At 32.8% G+C, this 26,710-nt stretch overlaps 1 protein-coding gene across 6 annotated transcripts in view; it reads left to right on the forward strand.

The window, feature by feature from the left end:
* Pcdh9 (protocadherin 9) overlaps positions 1 to 26,710 on the forward strand; it is an 874,581-nt gene that overhangs the window by 607,855 nt on the left and 240,016 nt on the right. Inside the window, exon 5 of one of the 6 annotated variants that reach the window (XM_058586103.1) lies at positions 4,066 to 4,327. The exons of 4 other annotated variants lie outside the window; for them this stretch is intronic. In XM_058586103.1, coding sequence (XP_058442086.1) covers positions 4,066 to 4,133 — 68 coding nt within the window. In that variant the 3' untranslated portion in view covers positions 4,134 to 4,327. Of the gene's footprint in view, positions 1 to 4,065; positions 4,328 to 26,710 lie in introns of those variants that run through there. One more of the 6 variants, XM_058586105.1, reaches the window with a different exon arrangement.

A 26,710-nucleotide genomic window follows, 5' to 3' on the forward strand; every position in this document is an offset into this window, starting at 1 on the left:
TGTTTTTCACTCAACATGGCTCCAACTATGTTATAAGGGCTTAAAATATCTCTGCATTTATTTGTTATTTGCTTCGGAATATCATGTATTTGCATCATGTATTTGCATTGGAATATCATTTGTCGAGGTCAAGACTATTGATTTATTAGCAGAAGGATGGATTTATTCAGTGTTGTAAAATGAAACACATGGTAATAATAATTGAAGGTCAGTCAGAGATTGACATTTGGTGTAATGGATGGGAAAGGAAGGAAGAAGACAAATGCCAAGGGAAAAGGGACCCCATTAAAGTACAATGTTAAATTACCCTTTTAAAACACCAGATCATATTCAAATCTAGTGTGATAGTGTCATGTATGCAAAGCCCACCTCTTTATCAAGAAAGTAAACTCCTGGAGAAAGGAATATGGATTCCATCATCTCCTGTGAGGCACCCAGCATGAGGCTCTTCACAGAAAAACACCCAATGCATTTTCTGAAGGTATTGATGTAAACTGAAGCCAGGACAGAATTGAATGAGACTCTTTCTCTCTTCCTTTATACAGGATGAAAATCCAGTAAAGAACTGAGTTTTAAGAGGTTTTTTTTTTTTTTTTTTTTTTTAAACACAATGAATGGAGATGTTTCCCTTCACTATTTATAGAACATTTTTATTGTACATACATTTTCCATATAATCTCAGCAGATTCCTTGTGCTGTTATCATACACTTCCAAACCTGCCAAACTAATTACATTATACTTAATGACTGTGAGGTGTCAAAATAGTCTCCACTAACATTTGAACCTGTATTTTTTACTCTTGATGTTAAAGTTAAATTAGTGTATCTAAAATTTGAGCATACTTTTTTATAAGATGCTGTCTAAAAAATTATAACTAGATGCTGAAATAATGACCTAATTAACCATTAAAACTGGCCTTCAAGTTGCTTTCTAAGATTTAAAAGACAATTACACATCAGAATAAGTAATAACACACCAAGTCACTTTGACATATCAACTATTAAATTCCTGACAGGCAATGTTACTATTAGGTACTGTTATTAAAAGAAATGCATGTAAAAGATATAGCAATTGTGAATATAGTCTTTTATGTCCTTTGAATTTTGCTTTATATATCCTGTCATTTTGTGTGAAGAAAGGGAGAGGGACTCTAGCTTATTCTTTTTTTTTTTTTTCTTGAAAAGGCAATTTTATGTTGAAAACAAACAAAAAAAATCTGAGGTCAACATGCTTCTTTATATGGAGATATAATTGTATTAACAACCTTGATTTTCCTGTGGACATTAGAAGATCTTCCCAAGTCTTGTAAATATTTACAGAGACTTTACACCCTTGATGCTGGTCTGCTCCAAAAATTTGCTTCTTTATTCCTGCCTCTGATTTGCCAAGTGAAGTACAAGTAGTTTTTACAGGTCTTACAAAACAAATGCTGTCCTAAAAACTAGTTTTCAGTGTTATTATGAACTTTTAAAAATGCATTCCATGGTGATGGGAAATCTGAAGAATTGATCAAAATCAAATAACTTTCCATTGAATATAAAAATTTCATGCTTGTAGAAGTTCCTTCAGAGAATCTGCCACCTTTAACTTCCCTTAGGCTCAACTCCTCCCGATTGCATAATCCTCACATTCTTTTACTAACTTTTCTCTCAAATCTTCTATTTTCTGCTATCCTCACTCCCTTCTCCTGCCTGGAGCAAAACAGCAAGCACAAAAAACAAGAATTTCTTCTCTCAGGCCAAGGAGGGAGGGGGTTCTCTATTTATACCCGGGATCTCAACATCACTTTCTAAAATCTTAGCTTCTTTTCCAAGCAGCTTTTTCCGTCAAGAGGAAATATGGGACCAAATGTTAAAACAATGAATAGATTCTCACTTTATTTTTATATTCTGATTAACCAATATTCTAGAAGGAAGGTAGGTAGACACAGAGAAATGTATGTGAATATCTGCATATTTTATATTAAGGAACCTGAGTCTGGCCGCAGGGTATATCAGATTTTATAAAGTATCATTTGTATACCTGCGCCCCCCAAAAAAACTCTGTGATTGAGTTTGAAAACGATGAATGGTAAAATTGCTTGAAAATGAGATCACTAACTACATGAAAGAAATACTGCAGAGTGTGAAATCCAAGATGGAGATGACTCCCAAGCTTTCTCTCTAGTGGCATGAACAGCTGCTCTGTCAAAGGCTGCCATCCTCTCAATTTTCTGTGAACCCAGAATGAGAAAGTTCATTCCAGGAAATTGTTTCATGGCACTTTCTAAGATTTCATGCAGCTTTTTTAAAAATCAGATCTTGTGAATCGTGAGGGCATATCAATTCATGAAAATGAAGGAACAATGTTTGTCACAAAACTAGGTAATTATTCTTCAACACTTAGTGTGTTATCACTGTTTACTTATTTGCATGCTGTTATGTTCTCAAAATATGAGTGAAAGCATTGTACATAAGCATTTGGAACTGTGTTGAGCTAAAATTTCAATACAGAAATTTATCACCCAAAATGATTTGTACAGCATTTTATCACTAAACATGAATGAGTATATAGCATCCAGAATGCACATTTATTGATCTGAAACGGTTAAAAGAATATATTTAGATTTTATGAGATCATATTATATTTATATAGCTTTCTCAGGGAAGAATAGTCTCCACATAATGTTTATCAGAGAGAAATGAGGTTACATCTATGTGCATGAGTATAACCTTTTCATTGATTTATGGACACCCCCTCACCAAAAAAAAAAGTACTCAGGGTATTGGAGATTTGAGAGGAAAAAAGACCTACATTATGTGCATGATGTGTCTGTATGAGTTTAATTTTATATTTGCATTTCTGAGATAGATGAAAGATGTAGAAAAATCACTTGTGGGAGATAACTCCCTGTTGACTGTGGATCAAAAAAAAAAAAAAAAGAAAGAAAGAAAAAAGAAAAGTAAAATGTGTTGGAACTTCAGCAGCTAGACAGAATATTTTATGACAAATATCCTAATTTTAGAGGAGAAAATTCAAATAAGTAGGAAAAAATACATCATACTCTATATTTTAAAATTGTCTTGCATTTTCAGAGGATTGATGATTTTAGTCAGTTATACCACACTTAGGTACCCTTCGACTTCTATTTTTATCATCCATATTTTAAAATATCATGATTAAAATCTTTGCCACACCATAGGTAAAAGAGTATCAAAATTTCCCATATAAATATTAAAACAAAATGTGTCATTGTTGCTTTTAGATCTGCCATCTGTTAAGATTATATCCTCTGGTTTATTGTCAACAACAAAGCTCCTTTTTTCATTCCTCAATTGTTTCTTGAGCATAGATTATGTGCCAAGCACATTTTATCCCCTGGTTGCCATTGGGCAATGGTAGATAATGGCTTTTACTAAAGGCTGTGGTCAGGGAATGTAGAACTAACAACAAAAACAAAAACCATATAAATGATAACAATAGTTTAGTTGTGAAAAGTGCCCTAATGTGATTAAAAACAAAAAGGGTATGGGGTATAAATTAGTTTAGGTAAAGGCTCATTCTCCAAGTGGTAAGATGTAAACCAAAACTTGAAAACCCAAAGATGGCCAGGGTGGGAGAAGGGCTTAGCAAAGAGCATTGCAAATACAAGAGTGAGTGTCCTGAGGATCAAAGGGGCTTGAATCTTGAAGCAGCAGAGAAAAGCCACTGGGGGGTGAGGCATCACACCTGATGCTGAGCTTGCTAAGGAGAGAACAAGGGACTGTGGTCAGATCATGCAGAACCTTGTTCTGAAAATAAGTTCAGGTCTTATTTTAAGCACAAGGAGAAGCTATTGTGAGTTTTAAAGCAGGGGAAGGCAAGCTCTCATTTATAATTTTGATGAATCACTCTGGCTAGAGTATAGAGAATGGATTTTATGAAAGCTTTTGTAGAAGCAGGGAGAATAGGTTTGAGTATATAGCAGCCACCCAAGCAGGAGATAGTGGTTTTGGCTAAAGTAGTAGGAGAGAAGAGAGAGACAAAGTGGATTTGTAAGATCTATTTTGGAGACAACACCAACATGACATTCAATTTGTCTGCAGAAAAGCAAAGGGAAGAGGATTCAAAGAGGACTTCTAGGATTTTGGCCTTACAACTGGATAGACTGTGATGAGAATAGAGAAATAGAAGTGGAGCAGGGGTAAATTGACACATGAAGTGTTGGGAGAAATCAACCAGAGCTCCACTTTGGGTAAGTAAAGGTAGAACATATAAAACATCCAAGTCAATGTGAGATGTCAGTCTCTGGTATCTAATGCTTCAGGCTTGTATGGTGTCCAGAAAAAGAATCCAAGAATGTTAAATAAAAGTCAATGCATTTATATATTAAAGAAAGCTTTTAGAAGTCATGGAAGACTGAGTTTTCTTCCGAGTATTATAGATACTATACATATATGTGTATATGTATGTATGTGTGTATATATATATATTATATATATATATATATATATATATAATATATATATATATAGTATCTATAATACTCTAAATAAAATTTAGAGTATTATATGTGTATATATACACATATAATATATACATATATATCTATATTATATATACATATACACACATTTATGTATACAGCATAAAAATTGAGATACATGAATAAATTTATGCCTATTCCCCAAATTTTTACATAAATAAGAAATGAAACCTAGTTTTCATTCTCCCTTCTATGAACGGCTCTAAGGGTCTTTGTCTTTGTGACTCAGTTTCATACCTCTCCATCTACTAGCACTAGGGAGACAGCTTTTGCTCTGAGTTGAGTATTTTTGCTTTGGAGATACATTGATGTCTAAAACTAGGAGTTCTTTAAAGGTTTAATGATGTGTAAAACGTAGCAGCCAACATGCTGGGCTCAGAAAAAAATATATTAGAAATCATGATGTCATGACTGATGATAGGTTTATATTCTATCATGAGTCTGGATATTTCTTTTCTTTTTCTTTTAAATAGTTTTTTGCCTAATTAGTACCTCACATGGTTTATGAAATTCCTAGATTGCATAATCTTGGGCTTCTGGATGGAAGTTGAAACACTTTTTCACAGATAAAGTGGAAGAGCAACTAAGCAGTGGTGCCCCTACTGGTATTTAGACAAAGGTAGAAGTCAGTTAAGGGGACTTTAAACAGCATTTTAAGTTATAGCACAGGGACAAAGATGTCCTAAGTTAATTATTTCAGCTCTTCAATCTGAGATGTTGAAGAGTTGTAGCCATTTTATTACATGATCATATTTGAATTTCCATGATTGCTTACTATGGTAGGGCCTTAATTTTCTAACCAGGCTAAGCTGCCAAGGATAGAAGTCAGGAGTGGCACCCAGGGAAAAGACTTAAGAATATAATAAGAGGCTGCATGCAGAAAACACACTGAGCAAGCTCAAGTCATACAGTGTTCACTTCAGCAAGCAAGGAGAGCAGGAGCCCGACTCACTATTTCCTCTGATGCCTCCATCCCCCATGGCTGTGGGTTCACTGTGAGCCATGCAGATGACATAGCTGCAGTTGTCCCACTTTTTGCTGTTCCCAAAAGACCACTCTCTCTTCTCTTGAGGTTTGAAATACAGAAAGCTGGCGTCTCTCTGTATGTCATTGCCTGTGATCTTAAGAAGAACAAGGGAGAACACAGAGTCTGAAACAGAGAAAGATATTCCCACACAAGGCAATAACCATAGCACATGCCATGAGGGCTTTTTTATCTGCAGCCAGGGAAATGTTCTGGGTGGAAGGCTCATTCTTACATGGCCCGGTGGAGTCCAGCAGAAACACTGCATGCACATAACTGCCTTTCCCAATACTAAAAAACAATTATTTTTAGACTGTATAATCTTGATACTTCCATTTTTGATTACTGTATTTTTTTGGTTTTGGTTTTGGTTTTTTGGGTACCAGAGATTTAAATCAGGAGTGCTTAACCACTGAGCTGAATTCCCAGCCTTTTTTTTTTTTTTTTTTTTTTTGGAGACAGAGTCTTGCTAAGTTGTTTAAGGCCTCACTAAGTTGCTGAGGTTTGTCTCAAACTTTCAACAAACTTTCAATCCTCCGGTTGCTGCCTCCCGAGTCACTGCGATTACAGGTGTGCACCATCATACCTGACTTATTGATGCTCTTACATTTGTGTGAATATGATGCATCTTAGCTGTGCATGTTGAAGTAACTGAAAATGTAGTGTGGTGAAATGATCAAAAAATGGGCTTTGCTCCCCTTTAACCTACATGTGAATCCTGACTTAAGTTTTTGCAGTTATTTATTTATTTTTTTATGGAGTTGTTACTTCTATAAAGTCTAGTTCTATTATATTACAGTGGAGATAATGTCTGCTTTAAGAGATTTGCAGGATCAAATGACAAAACATGTAATAGAATGCTGGTCATAAACAAGCCTACAGTGTCCTCCTACAATATCATATGCAATTTTTTCTCTTTTGTGGGCATAGGAAAGAAGGGGTTCAGGAAATACAAATCTTTAGTAATTTATTTGTTCCCATGATTTTTTTTCTAGATCACCAAGATTACCAGGTATTAGGGCAATGAACATTTTAATATTACTGGCAGGGAATAAATTAGTCAATAGAAGAGTTAGACTTTTGATTCTTTACTTTCCTGACAATTCTCTTTTGGTTATGATCAAAGTTAAATATAGCCAATAGAAGCAACAGATTTCACAGTCATTGAATAAGAGAAACTCAGTGGAAAGTTTCTACCCAGCTTTTTGATGATTCTTACTGAGCCCACTAATCAAAACTTCAAAACTCTGTGCTTGTCAGCTCTGTCATTGAAGCACAAATTAAAAACTCTCAACTACTACCAGGTAATTATGTCTCACTTCATTGACAAAGTCTTCCATTCGGCTTACAGAATTTCAGTTTCTCTAATTAAAACCAAAAACAATCCTAGGAACAACTTATAAAATAAGCCATTTGAACTTTTGCCCTAAGGAGTCTTGAGAACCAAATTTTCGCTTCCGGCTGACTGCATCCAGAGTGGTCTGAAGGGAATCCAGCATTTTCCAGACTAAGCTCCTACTTTGCATCACTGAGCTCTTTTACTGTTAGTGCCTGCCCTCTCTGCTTGAGGCGCTGACTTCGCAATTGCTCCAGAGGAACTGACTGTGGACTAGGGCACTTTTTGAAAGTTTCAAGGAGGGAAGAAAGGATTTTTTTTTTTTTAAGTTTCTGTGTGTGCCAAAGAGGGCTTTGGGGGTATTTTCTTCCTCAGCAACTCTTTAACTCTCCCCTTGTGAAATATCTTTCTGTGCACTTTGCAGAGAATGGAATCTCACCAGAGGCCCTCTAAAATGACTTCAGAAAAACTAGATAGAAGTCAAGTGCAGTATTACCTCCCTCCATCCCTACAGGCAGCTGCAGGACAGAATCTTGGTTATGCTAAAAGTTTTATGTCATAAAGGGCTATTTTCAAAGTTCAAATTTGTATAATAATATGGAAGATATCTAAAAAAACAGTCTTTTTAACTAAGTGGACTTTTTCTCATGCAAAAATAGTACAATTTCATAATATAGGTGAAATAAATGGTGGCTTAGCGGGTTCATTATTGTTCTCTTCAGACTTTGTGCTTGTTTTGATCATACTTCTGATGCTGTCTTCGGAGGCAATTCATCACACTCTTGATAGGTACTCCTCATGTGGCTTTATGCTTATCAGGGTCAGCTGCTTTTCTAGCATATCTTCTCCTTGAGATGTTCATTATATCCTTAATTTTAAGTCTAACAGAACTATAAACAGATACACATTTATCATGTTATATAATAGGCTAGGTTTTATTTTTTTTCTCTAGAATTTTCCTTTATACCTCAGAATGCTTGCTAAATTTATAGGGAAATTCTATCTTATCTAATTCATAGGGTAATGCTGGTTCCTGATACAGTAGAAGGAGAACAATAAAAGCCATACACACTTAGGATTTCCATACTTATGAGCAGTGAGAAGCATGTTTCTCTGAAGTTTTGTTATTTTGCGTGAAAGAAATATCCTTGATAAAAATCAATTCTAAAATATATAATGTATCAGTGAATATATCATTTAATAGTCATTTTTATACTAAAAAATTTCCAGTGTTGCCCCCTAGGAATTAACCAATGAAATTCTTCTAAAGTTCTAACTGAATCTTTCTGATATATAATTATGAACTACAATCTAGGCACGGTGGTACACACCTGTTATCCCAGAAGCTTGGGAGGTTGAGACAGGAGGATCTCAAGTTTAAAGACAATCTCAGCAAAAGTGAGGTGCTAAGCAACTCAGTGAGACCCTGTTTCTAATAAAATACAAAACAAGGCTGGGGATGTGGCTGAGTGGTTGAGTGCCCCTGAGTTCAATCCCTGGTAATGCACCCCCCCAAAAAAAAAAAAAAAAAACTTCTATCACAATATAATTAGGTTGGTAAGTTTTTGCATGGTTTATAAACAAACAAGAAACACATTCATTCATCACAAAAATACTCTGTGACAGATTGTTTCTCTTATATTTTTCTCTACTCCATCTAAAATTGAAAGGGTGGACTATGTCCTCAGCAGTATTTGGGTGTCTCTTCTCCATAATCTTATTGATGGGCTCTTTTGTAATTTGCAAAGCAAAATTAAAATCGACCTGTAATCTGTTAAAACAGTGCTAAGCACTCACATCAGCCATTAGCTCTGATAACTCCTTTATCTCTGTGAAGAAGGAAAAGCTCTTAAGTATTGATTTTAAATAGCAAAACATAGCCGCCAATTTAGTTTTACCTGTCACACACTTAGGTTCATGGGCTTTGTCCTCCTTACTGCCTGGTGCCTTTTTGTTATGAAATCATACAATCTTTGTCTCATATAAAAATGCCAGTAGAATTTAAGGGTGAATTTATTGTATTAAAATTTAACATATCATGTGTAATATAATATTGGTCTAATTCACATATAGGAATTATAGTATCATCACCTATTCTAACATGTCCCAAGAAAATCCACTGCAAAGTATTCAGATATAATTTTTTACAGTTACATTTTCTATGTCAAAATAAAGGTTTTCTTAATATTTCAATCAGCCTTTCATATGTCAAGGATAAAAGTGTATGAAAAAGCTAGAAGACAGTGAAATTGTTCTTTCACTGTTGTAATTCATCCTCCCATAGAAGATTCAAGGTCACGACATCTCCAGAATGTGTGGAGACATTATAGCATAGGCCAGAGCCTCCATGAAAAATTCTTAACTCTCTTAAAAGTCTTACTAGTTTATGTTTCTGTTATACAATTAGGTTCTGATATCAAGTGTCTTCAAAATAATTTCAAAATGTGAATTGCTTTCATTGAATTATACATAATTTCCTTCTAATTTTTGCATTATCTTATATTAAAAACATTGACATCTACTGAAGTTGTTTATATTTTAATGTTTTCATAGAAAAGATATATGTAAATCATCTTCAATAAGTGTAAAGTATTTGATTTGATCACATTGATTTATCAAATAAATTTATCCAAAAGTAAACCAGCTGTTTACACACAGAGAAACAGATTTTATATCTTAATAGTTGAGTAACAAACTCTTTATGTTATTGAAGCCAACTTTTCCTAGCAACATATCTCACACTCCTGTTCTAGAACAAAATAAGCAATATATATTATATATAATATTACATATATTTTATATATAATATTCCATAAATAATTGTTAGAAATATATCTTTGTCTAGAATTTTTTAAACATTTCATGATATATTTTGAGAACAAATGTAGTGTTAATTAAGTTATTTTTGTAGGGCATAGAACATAGATTTACAATGGGTTCTCATTGCATTTAAAGTTGAATAATAATAGCCTATGCTGAATATATGAGTCTGAAACTATTTTTATTCAACTTATATGTTGTTTTAGATCATAGAAACCAGAAAAAGTAATATGTGAGTGTTCTTTCTTTAAATGGCCCAACAGTAAATTGAGAACATTGCTTGACAAATTTCAGTGCAAGTGTATCATAAATGTTCGACAGGGCAACAAAGTGAGAACTTGGTATGCATATAAAATTTCAAATTATTTCAGGAGGGAGATTACAAGAATAATGTAAAACTGACTCAGCAAGTAAAAATTGAAAGAAATAATTAAAAATATATTTCAGATTTATTATTCTTATTATGACCACCATTTGGATGATAAAAGGAATGAGAATGCATAAAATTGGTAGCAAGTTTTCTAGCATAAATGACTCAGCACTTCCATTATTTATATTTGGTAATCTATAAAAATGAATAAAAATGTAAGAAAAAGTATTTTTGTTTCTGTAAAATTTATCTTTTATTTATATCCAAATATATGGCCCAACACTGATTTAATATACAAGAAACATTTTTTTAAATGCACAGAAAACTCCGTTTTTTTGTATATTATATCGTTTATGTTTTCTCTAAGGTAATCATTTTCACTTAAGTTTGTTATATAGCTTTAATTTGCTAATGTGATATTTGTTTTTTTCCTACAATTTTTAAAATTATTATCTCTTCTTTTTAGAACCTTTAAATTTCTTTATTGCAGTCTATTTTGCTAAAATTGACATTTGTACCCATTTAATAAAACATCACCCTTAGGTGATTTATCTGTTAAATAACAAAAAGTGTCCAACAGCACATTTATTTTTCAGGGCTAATTTTCTAGACATAAATTACAAATATTATAATTACTAATTCATTTGAATCCAGAAGAAATAAATTTCTATATCTAAGTATTCACTTATAAACTGTATGTCCTTATTGAAAAACATGAGGCAGATTGGAAGTACGTTATTGCATTAATCCTTTGAAAATTATGTTTTTTGAAATTATCTTCTTGAAAAAGGTCTTATTTCACTTTTGATGCTGAAAATAACCCTACTAGAAGGTTGCAACTGAGAATAGATTATATCAAAACTCCAGTTAAGGCTACATTTAATATCTAGAAAATAAGTGTGTGGCTTTTTAAAAACTTACATTTAGGGGTTAAAGAGTACTCCTTAGGTGGTTGAAAAAAATAATTACTATTGATTAGCAATTGGCTCAGCTCCTCTAGAAGGATTACTAAGGTCCTAAAATACAGAAGTGTTACAAACAATATTTTGTTCTTCCCAGTCTGTCTTGGACTAACCATTTCTTTGTTTGAAATGTCCTTTTGACATAGCTTACATGTCTCAGGGGCTTTGATATAAGAAACAATTTAGAGCTAAAGACAATTTCAGCATTTACAAAAGAGAATTCCCAGAAACCTACACAAAAGACATAAACCCTAAGTGAATGGAATAGAATAATTATAGTACCTATCAGTTCTTACTCATTATATATAAAATAACTTTATGAAACTCAGATTAAGTAGTTTTTCTGGATCTGTATGAGTATAATGGAAATAGAGATGTCTCCAAAATGTGTAAAATCGGGGACATTGGAAAATTTCAGAGAAAATTAAATGACTGTGTAAGTACAGAGACATTTAGCATTAGTAAGAGATGCCTCTGGATACTTTCATAAATTTCCAAGTGATTTAACACACAATTGTTGGTATAGCCAGTCATTTAATCACATTTCTCTTGAAGTCAGGCTTTCTTCCCACACTTACCATCTCAAAAAAAATAACCAATTCTATAATTCCCACAAATGTTTTTCATGAAATTGTTAATAAATCCAGTCTATGGAACACTTTAGATGCCACAATTTAGCACATATGACATATTCATTTGTGTCACAGATGTATATTAGTAAATATTTTACATTAATCTGCTCAACTTTTCCAATATTTTAATTTTCCTATGATCAATCATCAATTCATTCAGTCAATAATCTATTCCACAAATACTTAAAATAATTTCTACAATGTAATAGAATTACATGCTAGACATTGAGTTATAAGAACACACAAAGAACATTCTGCTGTTATTTTGGTTCCTTATTTACCCATCTTTCAAATTAGACCAGGGATTTTATTTTGGAATTTAACATCATTTTTAACCAGTGCCGTTATTCGTCTTTTTTTTTCCTTCGCTTCTACAAATTGTTATTGGTGCAAAGGGACAAATAATTAGCATACTGAACATATTATGCTGATTTTCATAGTTACTTTTTCTCCAGAGACTATAATCAGTATCTTATTAATTTCAGTATATTCAGGCCCTGAAATATGTTTGTAGAACCTAATTGAAGGTAAGGCCTGCTGTCTCAGTAATACAAAAGTAGCTGGAACAGGCACCAGACTCTGGCACTGGACTCAGTAGATAATTCAGGAGTTATTTGGGTAATGTCCCACTAACATGTGAGAGAGAATGACGGTGTCCACAATTTTGAGCTCCTCTTAGGCATATCTATACTGAGAATCCAAGGTGTACTGCAGGAGCTCAAAGGAGGAGGTAATCTAGCAATGAAGAACAGACATAAGAGGTAAACTTTTAGCAGGCAAGTATTGAGCCTACGAGACCACAGGAAAATGTCCTACAGAGATCAGTAAATTGCAACCCATATTATGTTCTTGAGATGATAGTTATATATAGCTTCACTGTATTGCTATGGACTGTGTAAGACAGAAATTGGGGTGTACATTGGCCTCAAGTCAGATTGGACTGGAAAATGAGTAGGAACAAGTAGTAAACAAGGCCAGAGCAGGCTCATCATTAGTGGACTAGAGAGAGAACTTTATTAGACGTTGACAAGTATTAGACAATCTACATTAATATTCTTTGTTTTCAGACTGTTCATGAATGAATTTGTTTTGCTTCCAATATTTAATAATAGACATTGTTAGAAAATTGTTAGGTAAAATCTTTATATAATATTAATTTATTTCTTCATCCAAAAAAACTGAAGTTAGCAAACATGGGTTACTGGATTCCTAAAATTGCTACATGTTTTTGTTCTACTTTCATGGTAGAGAATTATTTTCTCATGTGATTTGTAATGCAGAGAATGGAAAACAAACAAACAAACAAACAAAAAATAACTACAATCCACAAATGTATACCAGTAGTTGATCATATCTTTGAATTTAAATTAGCTAAATATTACTTCCCAACTCTACAGAAGAACTTCTATATCATTGGGACTTTACAATTTTTGTTTGCACTAGCAGTTATCTACAGAGTATGCAAAGAGTTTTTTAAATTGATTAGCTATCACTGTGAGTGTGGCTTAATTTCGACAAGGTTCTAGTAGTCTTTCATTCCCTCTCACTTCCTCCCACTTCTCCCTTGAGTTGCTAACTTCTTTTTGATTCTTTATAATAAGAGAAAGAAAGCCCAGAAACAACAGAAGGACAGGCAATTTCAGGCACCCTTTCCTCACCTGGTGATCAGGGCTATGAATCATATCTTCTGCAGTGAGACGTGTTGTGCTTCGAGTCTCGTTCTGTAAAAAATAACAGTCCAGCTTCCCTTTGGCAGAGAGGGCTTAAATTGGATATGGTCCTTTGGTATCTGAGATCCAAGGTCATGTATGGAGGTTACATATCATGTCAAGGTAAAGACACTAATGGCCAACATAAAATGAACTATTTTCTAGTAGAAAAGATCAGATTCCTTAGAAAATGAGAAATTAAGAAAAAAAATTAACTGCAGTGACCCTTAGCTTGAAACCCCAGCTGACAAGCTTGTAAAAGTAGATTAGCCACATTTCTGAAAATGTCATGAATTACTTTTGCTTTCCCTCAATTGAGAGTAATGTCAAGGGGCTAATCAAACATGGTGTAGTAGAGAAATCAAGGATATTAGTCTAGAGTATCATTTGTAATGTCGTAAACATTCAGTATACGATGTCTCTCTAGTGTGTTCATGAATCACTTAAAAGGTAAGGAATGACTGTTCTTTGATAAAAATGCCAGGCTATTTAGTCAGCCTCATCCCTCTTCCCTCCAACTACTTCATATTTTGTTACGATGAGGTTTAGTTGTGACAGAAAACCCAAAATAGCATGTGGTATAAAAGAGATAAAGGTTTATTTTTATTTTATTTTTTCCTCATATAAATGTACTGGGCTAGTATAGGACTTTGTGAATCAGGACTCAACTCTTTTTACTTTATGCTTTATCATGCATTCTCTCTCCCTGAAGGCCCAAGACTTTTTTTTTTTGTATGTTTGTTTTTTGTTTTGTTTTCTTTGTTGTTGTTGTCATCAACATATGTATTTCCATAGAACCAGGAGGGAAGAAATGTTGAAGGAAAACTAGAAATCTCTGAACCTTATTTATTTCTGAAAATCTTCATGAAATATGAATAAGCTTACTATTATGCTGTACTATATACTATTTGTATATAATAAGTGTAGCAAAATTTTAAAGTGTTCATATAAACAGAACTTTAAAATATGTGACATATTAAGTTTTATAACTTTTCAATTCTATGTGAATGTACCTCTTAAAGCTTAACTCTTTCAAAAATTATATAAACTACAAATACAAATGAAACAACAACAAGCAGATTAACATAGACTTTATATGACAATAAATCAAAATTAAAGGTAAAATTTTCTTCTGTTCAATATGTATCTAAACCCTACTCTCAAAACTTTGAAATAAAAAGAAAAAACTTGCTTTTGTTTTAGTTATGTTTACCTTAAGTTTAATATAGAAGGTAAGAGTTTGAATTAAACCATATATTTTTAATTGATTAATGTTATTAAAAATTTGTTTTATACTTCAGGATCTCAAGAAAATGTAGTACTGTTATGTCCATCAATCACCTAAGTCATATCTGCCCCCTCCCAATTTTTTTTTTAAATTTCGTTTTAGTTGTAGATGGACACTATACCTTTATTTTATTTTATTTTATTTATTTTTATGTGGTGCTGAGGATCAAACCCAGTGCCAGGCAAATGCTCTACCACTGAGCTACAACCCAAGCCCATGACCATGAATCTGAAGTGCTATTACCTATAGACCCTCCTTTTAATTGTTTTAATTAATACTGAATAACCAAGGCAGTGATTTTTACAAGCACCCTTATAGTATACTCAAGTTCAATCAGATCCTTGATTAACAAACTTTAACAAAAATGAATTTGGGCCAGAAGCAGTGGTATGCATCTGTAATCTCAGAAACTCAGGAGGTTGAGGCAGGAAGAGCACCTGAGCCCAGAACGTTGAGGCCAGCCTAGGCAACACAGACCCTAGGACCAAGTTTCAAAAACTAACAAAACAACAACAACAAAAGTTAAAAAAAAAAAAACTTTGAAATGTCAGCAATCATTTAAAGTCGTTCATGCTTAAGAATGCTTATTGCAAATATTTTAAAATGTAGTGTATTTCTTATAAAATTAATGTATGCACAAAAGCTCTTACACAGCTCTATCTGGTATGTGTTTATTTCACAGGTTTGCAGAAAAGTATATTTAATTCTGATTACATGCCCAAAGAAGTTTGGAAAACTGGGTTAAATGAAATTTAACAATTTAGCGTATTTCCAAACTGGAATACTTTTGAGAAATTTTTGAGATGTGGCCTTACTGTATTCCCCATTCTATCTTTGTACTCATGGGCTCAAGTGAGCCTCCTGCCTCAGCCTCCCAAGTACCTGGGACTACAACCCACAGCTGGTTGTTTTCAAGAACTTCTAATATACTGCTCTGCATTGAACCTTATAGAGAGGGAAATGTGATTTAAAAAAAAAAAAAAAAAAAAAAAACATTTGGCCCTGGGTCTCTTTCTTTTAGATAAATAAATAAGCCCACAGAACCTTTATTCAGTAGGAAATGTTTAGGGAAATGATAAAATTGCTGACTGATATACAAATGGTTGGTTTGTACATCTATTAAATCTGAATTGTAAATTTTACGTGTATCCAGGATTATAATAACTGGAAATAGAGTCCACATAAGGAGAGGGTGGTACTCACAATGGTTATTTCAGAAGCAGTAGAGAGATCTAAAATGAGAAACTCCTTCAAGTAAATATTTTCAAATTTTGCTGATTTAAAAAAAACATTTTAAAATTTGAATCTACTATGAATAACAATCCTATAGTGTTTAATAACATGTTTATTATTTCACTTTGTTCACCTAAGTCATATCTGCCCCCAAAACAGCAATTTTTTAAAAAATATACTAATTAACACATTGTACATATTTGTGGGGTACCATGTAATGCTTTGATGTATGTATACATTGTATGGTGTTCAGATTAGAGTAAATATATCTAACTCCCCAACACTTATTATTTAACTTTGTTGAAACATTCAAAATATTTTTTTGTTTGTTTCTTGAAATATACAGTACGTTGTTGTTATCTGTAGTCACCCTACTGTGCAATAGAATACCAGAAGTTATTTCTCACATCTAACAAGGGATTCTTTTGCATGGCTTTGTTCACTGTTTTTCTTTTGCTGGGCATCATTTATTTACCATTTTTACTTTTAACCAGTCAGATCAAAAGCAAAAACTAAGAAGTAAAACATGTATTATTGTTGGAAGTCTACCATGTGGCAGGGAGGATGTTGGCACTGGAAATGCAAAATTAAGAGAACCATTCACTATGGTAAATTCACATTTAAGTACAGAGGAGAGACAAAAAAATTTTTGCTTGTCCAAAACATTTCTTGAAATCATAAAAAAACTCTTTAGAATTGACCAGAACAACTGTCTAGGATAAACAAAAATATTCATATTGTCAGAATATAAATCATACTTAATATGAATCATACCAATGACTTATTTTTCTACTGTTGTTAGAATCAGAAAGTGTTTATTTATATATAAACTGGGTAATTTTGAATTAATTTTACTCTGTGACAACGAACATACACAAATTCCAAAAAACAGAAATTGTGAAGGTTTATTTTCTGATCATAGTACAATAAAATTAGAGGTTGGTAATAGGATTTAATAACTCTTATTTGATGAATTCTCTTAAAACAAAAATTGTGCGCTCTTGAAAAAATTATAAAAAATTTAAACATAGTGCAAGAAAACTTTGTATGTTTTCTATATGTACGGATACTTAAAAGTCAAACCAGAGTCCAAGGACATAATCATTAACCTAAAAACTAAAAGAGAACATTAATAGATGTTCAATCAATTTGAAAAAGAAAAAAGAAATTATATCCAAATAATTAAAAAAAGAAATTAATGACTAATTAATTTTAGTTAATAAGTAAAGCGGGACATAAGTTTGAAAAAGAAATATGGTAAAATGGATAATTATATATCAAATCTTGGAAGCTGAGTATGTAACGAACAGAGAAAACAGACCAGTAGCAGTAAGTAATATTATATAAATATAAATAAATTAGTGAAAAATACTTAAAAATTTAATTTTTTTTTTAAATTGTCTTTTACCTGTTAATTCAAGTAATTCTTTAAATAGAAAAATCTTACCCATAGACAATCTAAAACTTGAGATATAGGTATGGTCCTATGAGGTTTTGATCAAAACCCCAGAACCTGCAAGTTTGGTTGCAACTTCCCTTTGCAGTTACTGTTCTGTGAAGTTGGGCAGGTAGGGGAACTTCTAAGTGGCTTATCTTTCTCATCTGTAAAATTTTGGTAACAATCGAACCTACTTAGTAAAGTTTTAATAAGAATTAAATTATAAGGGGCTGGGATTATGGCTGAGAGGTACTCACCTAGCATGTGCGGGGCACTGGGTTCAATCCTCAGCACCACATAAATATAAAATAAAGATAATGTGTCCACCTATACCTACAAATATATATATTAAAAAAGCATTAAATAACAGTATATGGCACCTAGTGTAAGTTCAATGCCATAAAATGTATCTGCTAAATCTAAAATTTCACTTTTAAAAATTTAATTTGCACTTAAATAAATCATTCCAAAATTATCCAATATGAGAAAGAGAGTATCAATAAAAAAATTGTTCAAAAAGCACACAGAATATTGAAAGCATTTAAAATATAAATTATTTTAAGGTAGGAGATTAAAAACATCTCATTTAAAGCAAGAAAATGTCCCATGTATATCCCACAATTCATTCAATTAGGGTTGTATGTTTTACATTTTAAAATTTATTCTTGATTTTAATCATAATATTTTAATAGGAAAAAGTATGTCAATGCTAACATTGATCAAATTAGAATCTTGAGATTGGTTTTCAATATTTGGTCAGTTTAGAAGTGTATTTCTTAAAGATATGAATTGAATTTATTTGTTTTTTATGAGTGCTACTTATAATCATTTTTTTAAAGTCAAATTCTTTCTATGCATAATAAATATATTTCACTCAAATGCAGGGCATTTAAAGCAGATATCACTATAGTTGCTATCATCTCACACACACATGCACATGTGTACACCCAGACATGAATTAATTCAAGCATAAGAGTTTCATAAATTATAGGAAAGAATTAAAATATCAATTTTTAAAAAGAAGAAAGACTATCATTTATAATTATTAATTGTGTTTTAATATAAGGAATGATAGTTTGACTTATAAGTTTTCCAATTTTTAATGTTAAAAATGTATCATCTGGCTTTCCTGTTAAGTTTTTGTATAAGACATCTCATTACACAATAAAGAAGTCATAACTGTGATTCTCAACATTAGATAGTAAAATGATGGGCACTAACACACACACAAAGATGCTCATCATATAGAACATCTAACACACACACACATATACACAAACAGGCTCATCATATAGAGCATCTAACACACACACATACACACACACATACAAATAGGCTCATCATATAAAGTGTCTACCATTCAGAGTGTTTTAATGTTTACTTTAGATTACATCCTTAATAGCCTCCTGGTGTCTAGATGGAAAATAGGCAATTCACATTCTTGCATATTTTAAGGTTTTTAAAAATTTGTTTTAATTTATATGTAATAATTGTATGTATGTTTGGGATATAGTGTGTGATGTCTCAGTTTTTATACAAATGCATTGTGAAACAAACCAGTGTTTAGCATACCTGTTGCCTCATACATTTATCATTTATTTGTGATGAAAACATTCAAAATCTTATCTTCTAGATATTATAAATATTCAGTACAATATTGTTAAACATAGTCACAATGCTGTGCAACAGAATACTAGAACTTATTGCTTCTAACTGCAATGTTTATTCATTGACTGCTTATCCTTCCCTCCCCTCTATCATCTCCCTCCTCTGAAACTGTTATTCTACCCTCAACTTCCATGACTCTTCAGATTCTACATATGAGTGAGATAACTCAGTTAATGTCTTTTTCTGTGGGGATGATTTATTTAACATGTCTTCCATGTGGGGATGATTTATTTAACATGTCTTCCATGTTCATCTACATTGCTACATGATAGGATTTCATTATTGTGACTGAAGATTATTTCATTGTATATGTCTATGCCACATTTTCTTTAACCATTCATCCATTGAAGGATATTTAGATATTCTTCAATGGATGAATGGTTAAAGAAATTAACCAGCTATCTATTCTTAGATAGCTGAAGGATATCTCAGCTATTCTTGACTATTTATTATGAATACACTGCACCTTCCCCAAGAAAATTTCCATTCATTGGTTATTAATGATAAACAACAATATGACATCTGTGTTTTCTTTGTGCAAAATGAGTGGAGGTAGTTGCATGGCCATTTTTATATTTTTTTCAGAATTAACATGAAAGACGATATCCTAAAACAAGGTGGGACACAGGGAAATTCTTGTCACTGTTACACCTAATGCAGAAAGTAATCACCTCAATGTCCACAAGAAAACCCTCTGTGTGGTTCAGTAAGAGAGTATGATAGTGGTTACTAAAACATCAATTTAGTTAATCTAAATCTCCCAACACTTGCTTTGTATACTCTGTTGCTTTGAACAAAAGGAAAAAAAAATAGAGGTCAACTCTGAAATGGAGAATATAGCAATACTATTCTCCTTCTATTTTCTTTTTCTTCCACCAGAGCATACAGCAACTCAAATAAATGTTCCCAAGGCACTCCTGCCTTTGTGAGGTGCCACAGAAAGCATATATACTTCAATATACTCTTAAGTTTAGGTTAAGTGTTTTGGACAATTGCTGCTTCTGTAGCAAACAAGTGATTAGTTTAAAAATTACCAATTGAACATCATTTCTTTAAAGTTAGAGATATAAGTAAGTAGGCAGAAAGTTGAAATAATTGTAGGATTATATATAATTTGTAAAATTGTAAAATTTCGAAAGCAAACTTTTTTCAGATATAGAAGCAAAACCAATGAGCCATCATCTAAATAAAACAAGTCTGATTTTTATCACATTTCTTGAAATCTTTCAGTAGCTAATTTGATTTTTTTAATTTTTATTTTGCATCTGTCTAACCCAGAGAATGAAGACCTGGAAATAGGTTTCTCAACATCAGGATATTGCATTCTGGTTCACTAAAGGAAAAACAAATCTCAAGATTTCTCCATGAAAATAACCATTGTTCTATTTGTCTTCATTCTAAATGACAATAAAACAAGCATAATGAAAATTAGCATGCAAATCAAGTAAAGAAGATTAAGTATGCCTTTTGTTTTCCTTATTATTCAATGTAATCATATGATCATAGGGTACCAAACATTAAAGGATACTTAGGCTTTCTTGAATCATTTTTATAACCAATTTGCATTTAAATGAATAGTTTCTTACTCAAGTTGGTCAGGAAATATTGGATCTACCTAAATAAAAGTATATATGGTGTGCTTGTGATAGGCATATGTGTGAGTGTGTGTGTGTGTGTGTTTGAATGTTTGGTAAGTTCCAAAATTTATGTAAGGAATAGGCATGTCTCTAAGCTAATATTGAATGGTTCAATTATCATTTTATTTGTGAAACAGACACGTTTATTAATAAGTTTTTCCCTGTGAAGAAATTTTGGATTCAATATTTTGATAGAAATTAGGGAACTATTGGTGACATAGAAGTACCCAATCCCTATGGTGATGGGAGCTTGATGCTCTGTAAAACAAGGCATGGAAAACTCTGAATGTCATAAATATGAAGTTGTTGTCTGAACAAGATGAGAATTATTTGGTAGTCACACATTATTAATTTTGTGTATAAACAGTTAAATCAAGGACCCAACGTCCTGACCTATATGTTTTTAACCACAAGAAAATATGGGACATAAATCGCCTGGCAACATAGGAATACCCAGGGAGGGCCTGATAGAGGTTCTGGTTGGCATTGTCATCCTTTTGTCTTTTTCCCAGAGTTTCTCAGAGTACAGTCCAAAAATAATATGGGTCTTTATTATATTTTTCTTAGAGAACAGGTATTCTGTCACAGAACCACTGTGTTTCATATTTATATTGCATTTTATTTTTGTTTCTTTATACTGCATGTTGCTTGAGAAACAGGGTTTTAGGAAGTATCTTGCCTAATATGTTTAATTTTTTTTAAATGTTTTTCTTCTTTAACTACATTATGGTACACTTTATAAATTTATAGGGCCAATATTCATTTCTCAAGCTGTCTGAGATGAATTTCACATAGACCAGATTCAACTTTGAATTACCTCATCATTTTGCTTACATACTGTTTTAATAAAATTTGAGATACAAATTGCATGTAATACTGAGCATTTCATTATACCTTCTATTAATGTAAAAGATTAATGTGCCAGAGATTTTCAGAGTCTAAAATGCAATGATTAAAATGATTTTAAATTATTTAATGCTCATCCATTATGTTGAAGAGTTCATAGAACAGAATATAAAGGAAAAATATAAAATTACTGAACAGTAAAGATATTCAGGTTAATACTTACTTAAATTTCAAATCTATTTGTATAAATTTCCTTTAATTTGAAGCTTACATCTTGTAACAATATGATTATATACATATATATATATATATATATATATGTGTGTGTGTGTGTGTGTGTGTGTGTGTGTGTACACACACACACATAAATATGGAAATTTAAAATGTTCAAAATTTCCTCTATCTTGGTGATTATTTACCTCACATTTTTTTTACTGGTATGTGATCTCCAGAGAACATAGAACCAAGAATTATTACATAAAAAATCAAATTAAAATATTTAAATGCACACACAAATAAAAAGTTTTATTTTAAGGAACTGGATCACATATTTATGGGAGCTGGCAAGCATATAGTTCATAAATCTGGTCAGCAGGATGGCAACTCAGAGGCTGAGTTTGTATCCTTGAGGCAGAGTTTGTTCTACCACAGAAAACTTCAGTGTTTAATTCTAAAGTCCTCAACTGATTCAACAAGACCCACCCACATGATCCTCCTTTACTTAAAGTTAACTAATTGTTGCTGCTAAGCACATCTGTAACAGACCTTCACAATACCACTGAGATTAAAATTTGATTACATGACTGGGTGCTATACCCTAAGCAAGTTGATACATAAAACTAACCATCACATCCTTCATTAGTAAAATCTATTTTATCTTAGAGATTGGTGTCAATAGTGAAAATAACCTGTTTGAAATTTTAGAGAGTACCTTACACAAAGAAGATATAAATTATTTAATTCATTTTAAAGATGAGTACTAGTCTAACCCCACTAAACTAAACTTTTGAATTATGTCCTTTGGAAGATCTTACCTACTTTCCTACAGATTTATTAGGACTTGTCCTTAGCTCATTTTATATATTCAGGACTTTAAGATGCAAACAGACATTGTAATAATTGAAAACCCAGGGCCACATATAAAAGAGTCACACCAATTTACAAAAAAAGCTAGCAATGAGTTTCTCTGATTCTCTGGTTCAGGGAGATGCTGGAGCACAGTTCCCAAATTCTTTCAATATTTGCCTTCAACTGAGTACTTACTCTATAGGAGGTCAATTACTGACCCTCAGATTCATTTCTACTTGGATTCTCAGAATGTGGCCTTCTTTGGATTGGTGGTCTCAGATGTAAGTGGCTAAGATGAAGTCCTCCTGGGATAAGGCAGGAACCAAACCCGATAACTGATATCCTTTCAAGAAGAAAGAGAAACACAGCCAGGTATAGTTGTGTAGGACTAATCCAGTGACTTGGGAGGCTGAGAAAGAGCATCACAAGTTCAAGGCCAAACCTCAGCAACTTGGTGAGACCCTAAGCAATTTAGTGAGACTCTTTCTCAAAATTAAAAAATAAATAAATAAATAAATAAATAAAAATGGTCTGGGGATGCAGTTCATTGGTAAAGCATTGTGGGTTCAATCCCCATACGGGGCTCATCCCCACCCTTCCCCCCTTCCCCCTCTCCCCCCCCACCCTCACACAAAAGAGAAACAGAAACAGAGAAAACTATCATGTGAAGACCCAGAAACACACAGGGAAGAAGGTCATGTAAAGAAACTAAGTAACAACAAGGACATCAGCAATCTGAAGAGGCAAGGAAGAATTCTTGTCTAGCACTTTCAGAGAGAGTATGGCCATACTGACATCTTGATTTAGGACTTCTAGCATCCAGAATTATGACAGAATCACCTTCATTGTTTCAGGTCACCAGGTTGTGGTTATTTCATGTGCCACCCTAACAAATGAACACTTTCTCATTAGTGTTGACAACTGGAGCTTTTTCCACCCTCTTTACATTTAATTTAGAAAAGAACAATGATGCCAGACATGGTGGTGCACTCCCTTTCATTCAGTGGCCCAGGAGGCTAAGACAGGAAGATCACAAGTTCAAAGCCAGCTCCAGAAATTTAGCAAAGTCCTAAGAAATTAGCAATATCCTGTCTCAAAAATAAAAAATAAAATGGGCTGGGGATGTGGCTCAGTAGTTAAGTACTCCTGGATTCAATCCCTGGTACCCCCCACACACACCAAAAAAGAGAGCAAAAGAAAAAGAACAGGGATATTTCCACAGACAAACCTTAAATGATATGTGTTATATCTAAGAGAATGTTGGAATGCTGTGTAGAAGAATGCTCAGTTTGGGCACTTCTCTTCCAAGTCTTCCGTAGCAGGAAAAGTATTGGAATAAAGTCATCTGTCATTCACAGCATATAGAGGAAAGGATTCTCCTTCAGAGAGCCAAGCTTAAAATATCACATTAGTTAAATTGAATTGAGTTCTACTGAATGTAGTTAAAACTCCTATCCAAATCCAATTTGTTTTCCCAAGAGAATGAACTGACCTGGTGAGTGGAGGGCAATAAGTTACTTCCACTAGAATACAAATGAGCAACCACGGATGACAAGGATGGCCTTTCAAGTGTGCTGTTCCATTAAGAATGATGCTATACCTAAAGACTCATTGCTCTCATCTAATTAAATAAAAACAATAACCCAAACAATTAAGGACAAAGTCATGACCTTTAATGATCCCTTAGCTTGTCACTGATACAAAATGAATTTTAATTACTACTAATGGTTTATTGTATATCTAAGGTATGACACAGTTGTAATTTGCCCAAAGGAAGTCCTTCGTTACTTTTGAACATGAGATACCCTTCTGGGAGTCAATATTAATTACTGTTATTCAGAAACAAATGTATATGAAGTTTTCAAGGCATTTTCTGACAACTGACAGCATAAGTGAACATAAAATTTTAATTGTGTCCTGGGTGGCATCTAATATAAAATTATCCTTGTGAGCCTTTAGAAGAACTTTAAACTTTAGTTGCCATGTACAGAAGGTTTAATAACAAATTTTCTGATTATATTGTTCAGGCAGCACAAATTGCATTTAATTTATGTGAATAGAACTGACAGTTTGATATGTGGTTCAGATCAAATTTAATTTCCTAAATTACTAAGTTTGAAAAACCAGCACTACAATGTTATGTGCTTACATGAACCTACAATTGATTTTAAAATACTTCCTTCATGAATATGTGCATATGTATAAACAGCTTTTTTCTAAGCTTAATATATTTTTGCACTTTTATTTAGAAAGCTAGTCTACAATCAGTTATCACCATTCTAAATTTTGGGTTTCGTTTTATGTATCTCTTAAAGATAAGTTTTGGAGAACCATGAAGGCAAAAAAAGTAGTAAATGTTGAACTTTAATGGTTTAAGCATGTTTTCCAGTTATGTATTATTGTGTAAACAAAACAAAACAAAACAAATATACCCCACAAATACACATAATTCAAAGTAAAGATCCTTTGTTTAGCTTCAGATTCTCTAGGTTACTCATTCGGGCTGAGCTCAGCTCAGTCATTCTTCCAACCATGGCAAGACTCTGTGTGCTCAGTTCCCAATCATAATTGTGGATTGGCTGGAGGATGCCTGGTCTAAGATGGCCTGATCACATTTCTTGAGTTCCCTGTTGGCTGATATGACAGAAGTATTGAGCCACTTGATCTCTCTCTCATCATGCCTGAGGCAAGCTCAGGCTTGTTCATATAGCAGCATTGCAGGATTCCAGTGGTTAACAGTGGGAATGGAAATGGCCTCCTGAGTCCTAGGCTCAGGACTGGCACGATTCCATTTATTCTACATTCTGTGCCTCAAAGCAAGTCACAATCCTATCAATATAGAAAGCATAAATAAATAGACTTGACATGGACTCACAATTCAAAAACAAGATTACGGAAATGGATGAAGGATTGTGGTCATATTTGCAGTAGGAGAAAAAATGTTAAAAATGGACTAGTTTAAGGGAGTATACAAAGATTCTGACTTAGTTGGTCTCACAGTCACTTCTATAATGCTTATTCAGTAGAAATAACTCATAATGACATTTGGAGTACTTAGGTTCTCATAAAATAGGATAGGTCAAATCTTAAGTGTTAATTTTCCCACCTATAATATGTTGAATTAGAGTTGATAATTCTAAGACCCCAATCAATTTTGCAAGTTCCTGCAATCTAACTTCAGTTACTTATGAAACTATTCACATTTATTCCAGTATCATAAACTACTACTTAACACACAGATTTTAAAAAGAATTTCCTCAAATATACAGAGTAATTTACATTCATTATAACCTTAGTATAATCCATTTTTCATACTTACATATCAAAATGTAAATTCTAGAAAAATTGTGTCCTTGTCTATAAAACTTCAAAGTAATAGATCTTTTTTTATCAGGTGTTAATAAGTTGTCTAAACTATAAAATTTTTATAGTCAGAGAACATACTACTTGGATTTTTTGTTTTGATACAGGGTTTATATTTAACTATTTATTTCTTTTAAAAAATTCATTGGTTCTCTTTAGTTATACATATAGAAGAATTCATTGTTATTTTGTGCAGAATATCTTATCATCAAAAAGGCCCAAGTTGATGGTTGGGATATATACCAATTTTCATTTCATTTGTGGTTCTTAAAAAGAGTCCCTTAGGAGCTTCTGTTGACCTAAGTTTTACTGATGAGGATGGGATATCAGAACAAAGATTAGGGAGTGTGAAGCAAGTAGGGAGACAGATAAGAAAGAAATAACACAGTTTTCACAAATATAGAATGTGGTGGTGGTCAATGTGCCATGCAAAGTAGAAGAGAGGTGAAGCTAAATTTTTGTTCCAAATAGCCTTGGTTACCATAAAGTTCTCGGATATCACCTGGTGAGTATTTGAGTTTTTCAGAAGGTGAAAAATTAATTTTTCCAAATCATATAAATCTTATATCCTTCCAAGTAAATGATACTGCCTGAAATATGTGTAAAGGAAAGAGGAAATCTGCAAAATTCAGGCATGATCTGAAAATAAAGAGCCCATGAACAGATTGACAAATTCATGAATTTTGAGAGGGTAATGTTGAGTGAAGGAAAGAAGGAATTTAGAAAATCCATAAGGCTGAAAAATGCCCATTAGCAGTAAAATGATAAACATTGAATTCAATGAAAATAGTTTCAGCAGATGATATTAACC

The sequence above is a fragment of the Marmota monax genome, unplaced genomic scaffold (assembly GCF_021218885.2).
Source record: "Marmota monax isolate L192 unplaced genomic scaffold, Marmota_monax_Labrador192_F-V1.1 WCK01_AAM20220418_F8-fsc00049, whole genome shotgun sequence".
Classification (NCBI taxonomy): Eukaryota; Metazoa; Chordata; class Mammalia; order Rodentia; family Sciuridae; genus Marmota; species Marmota monax.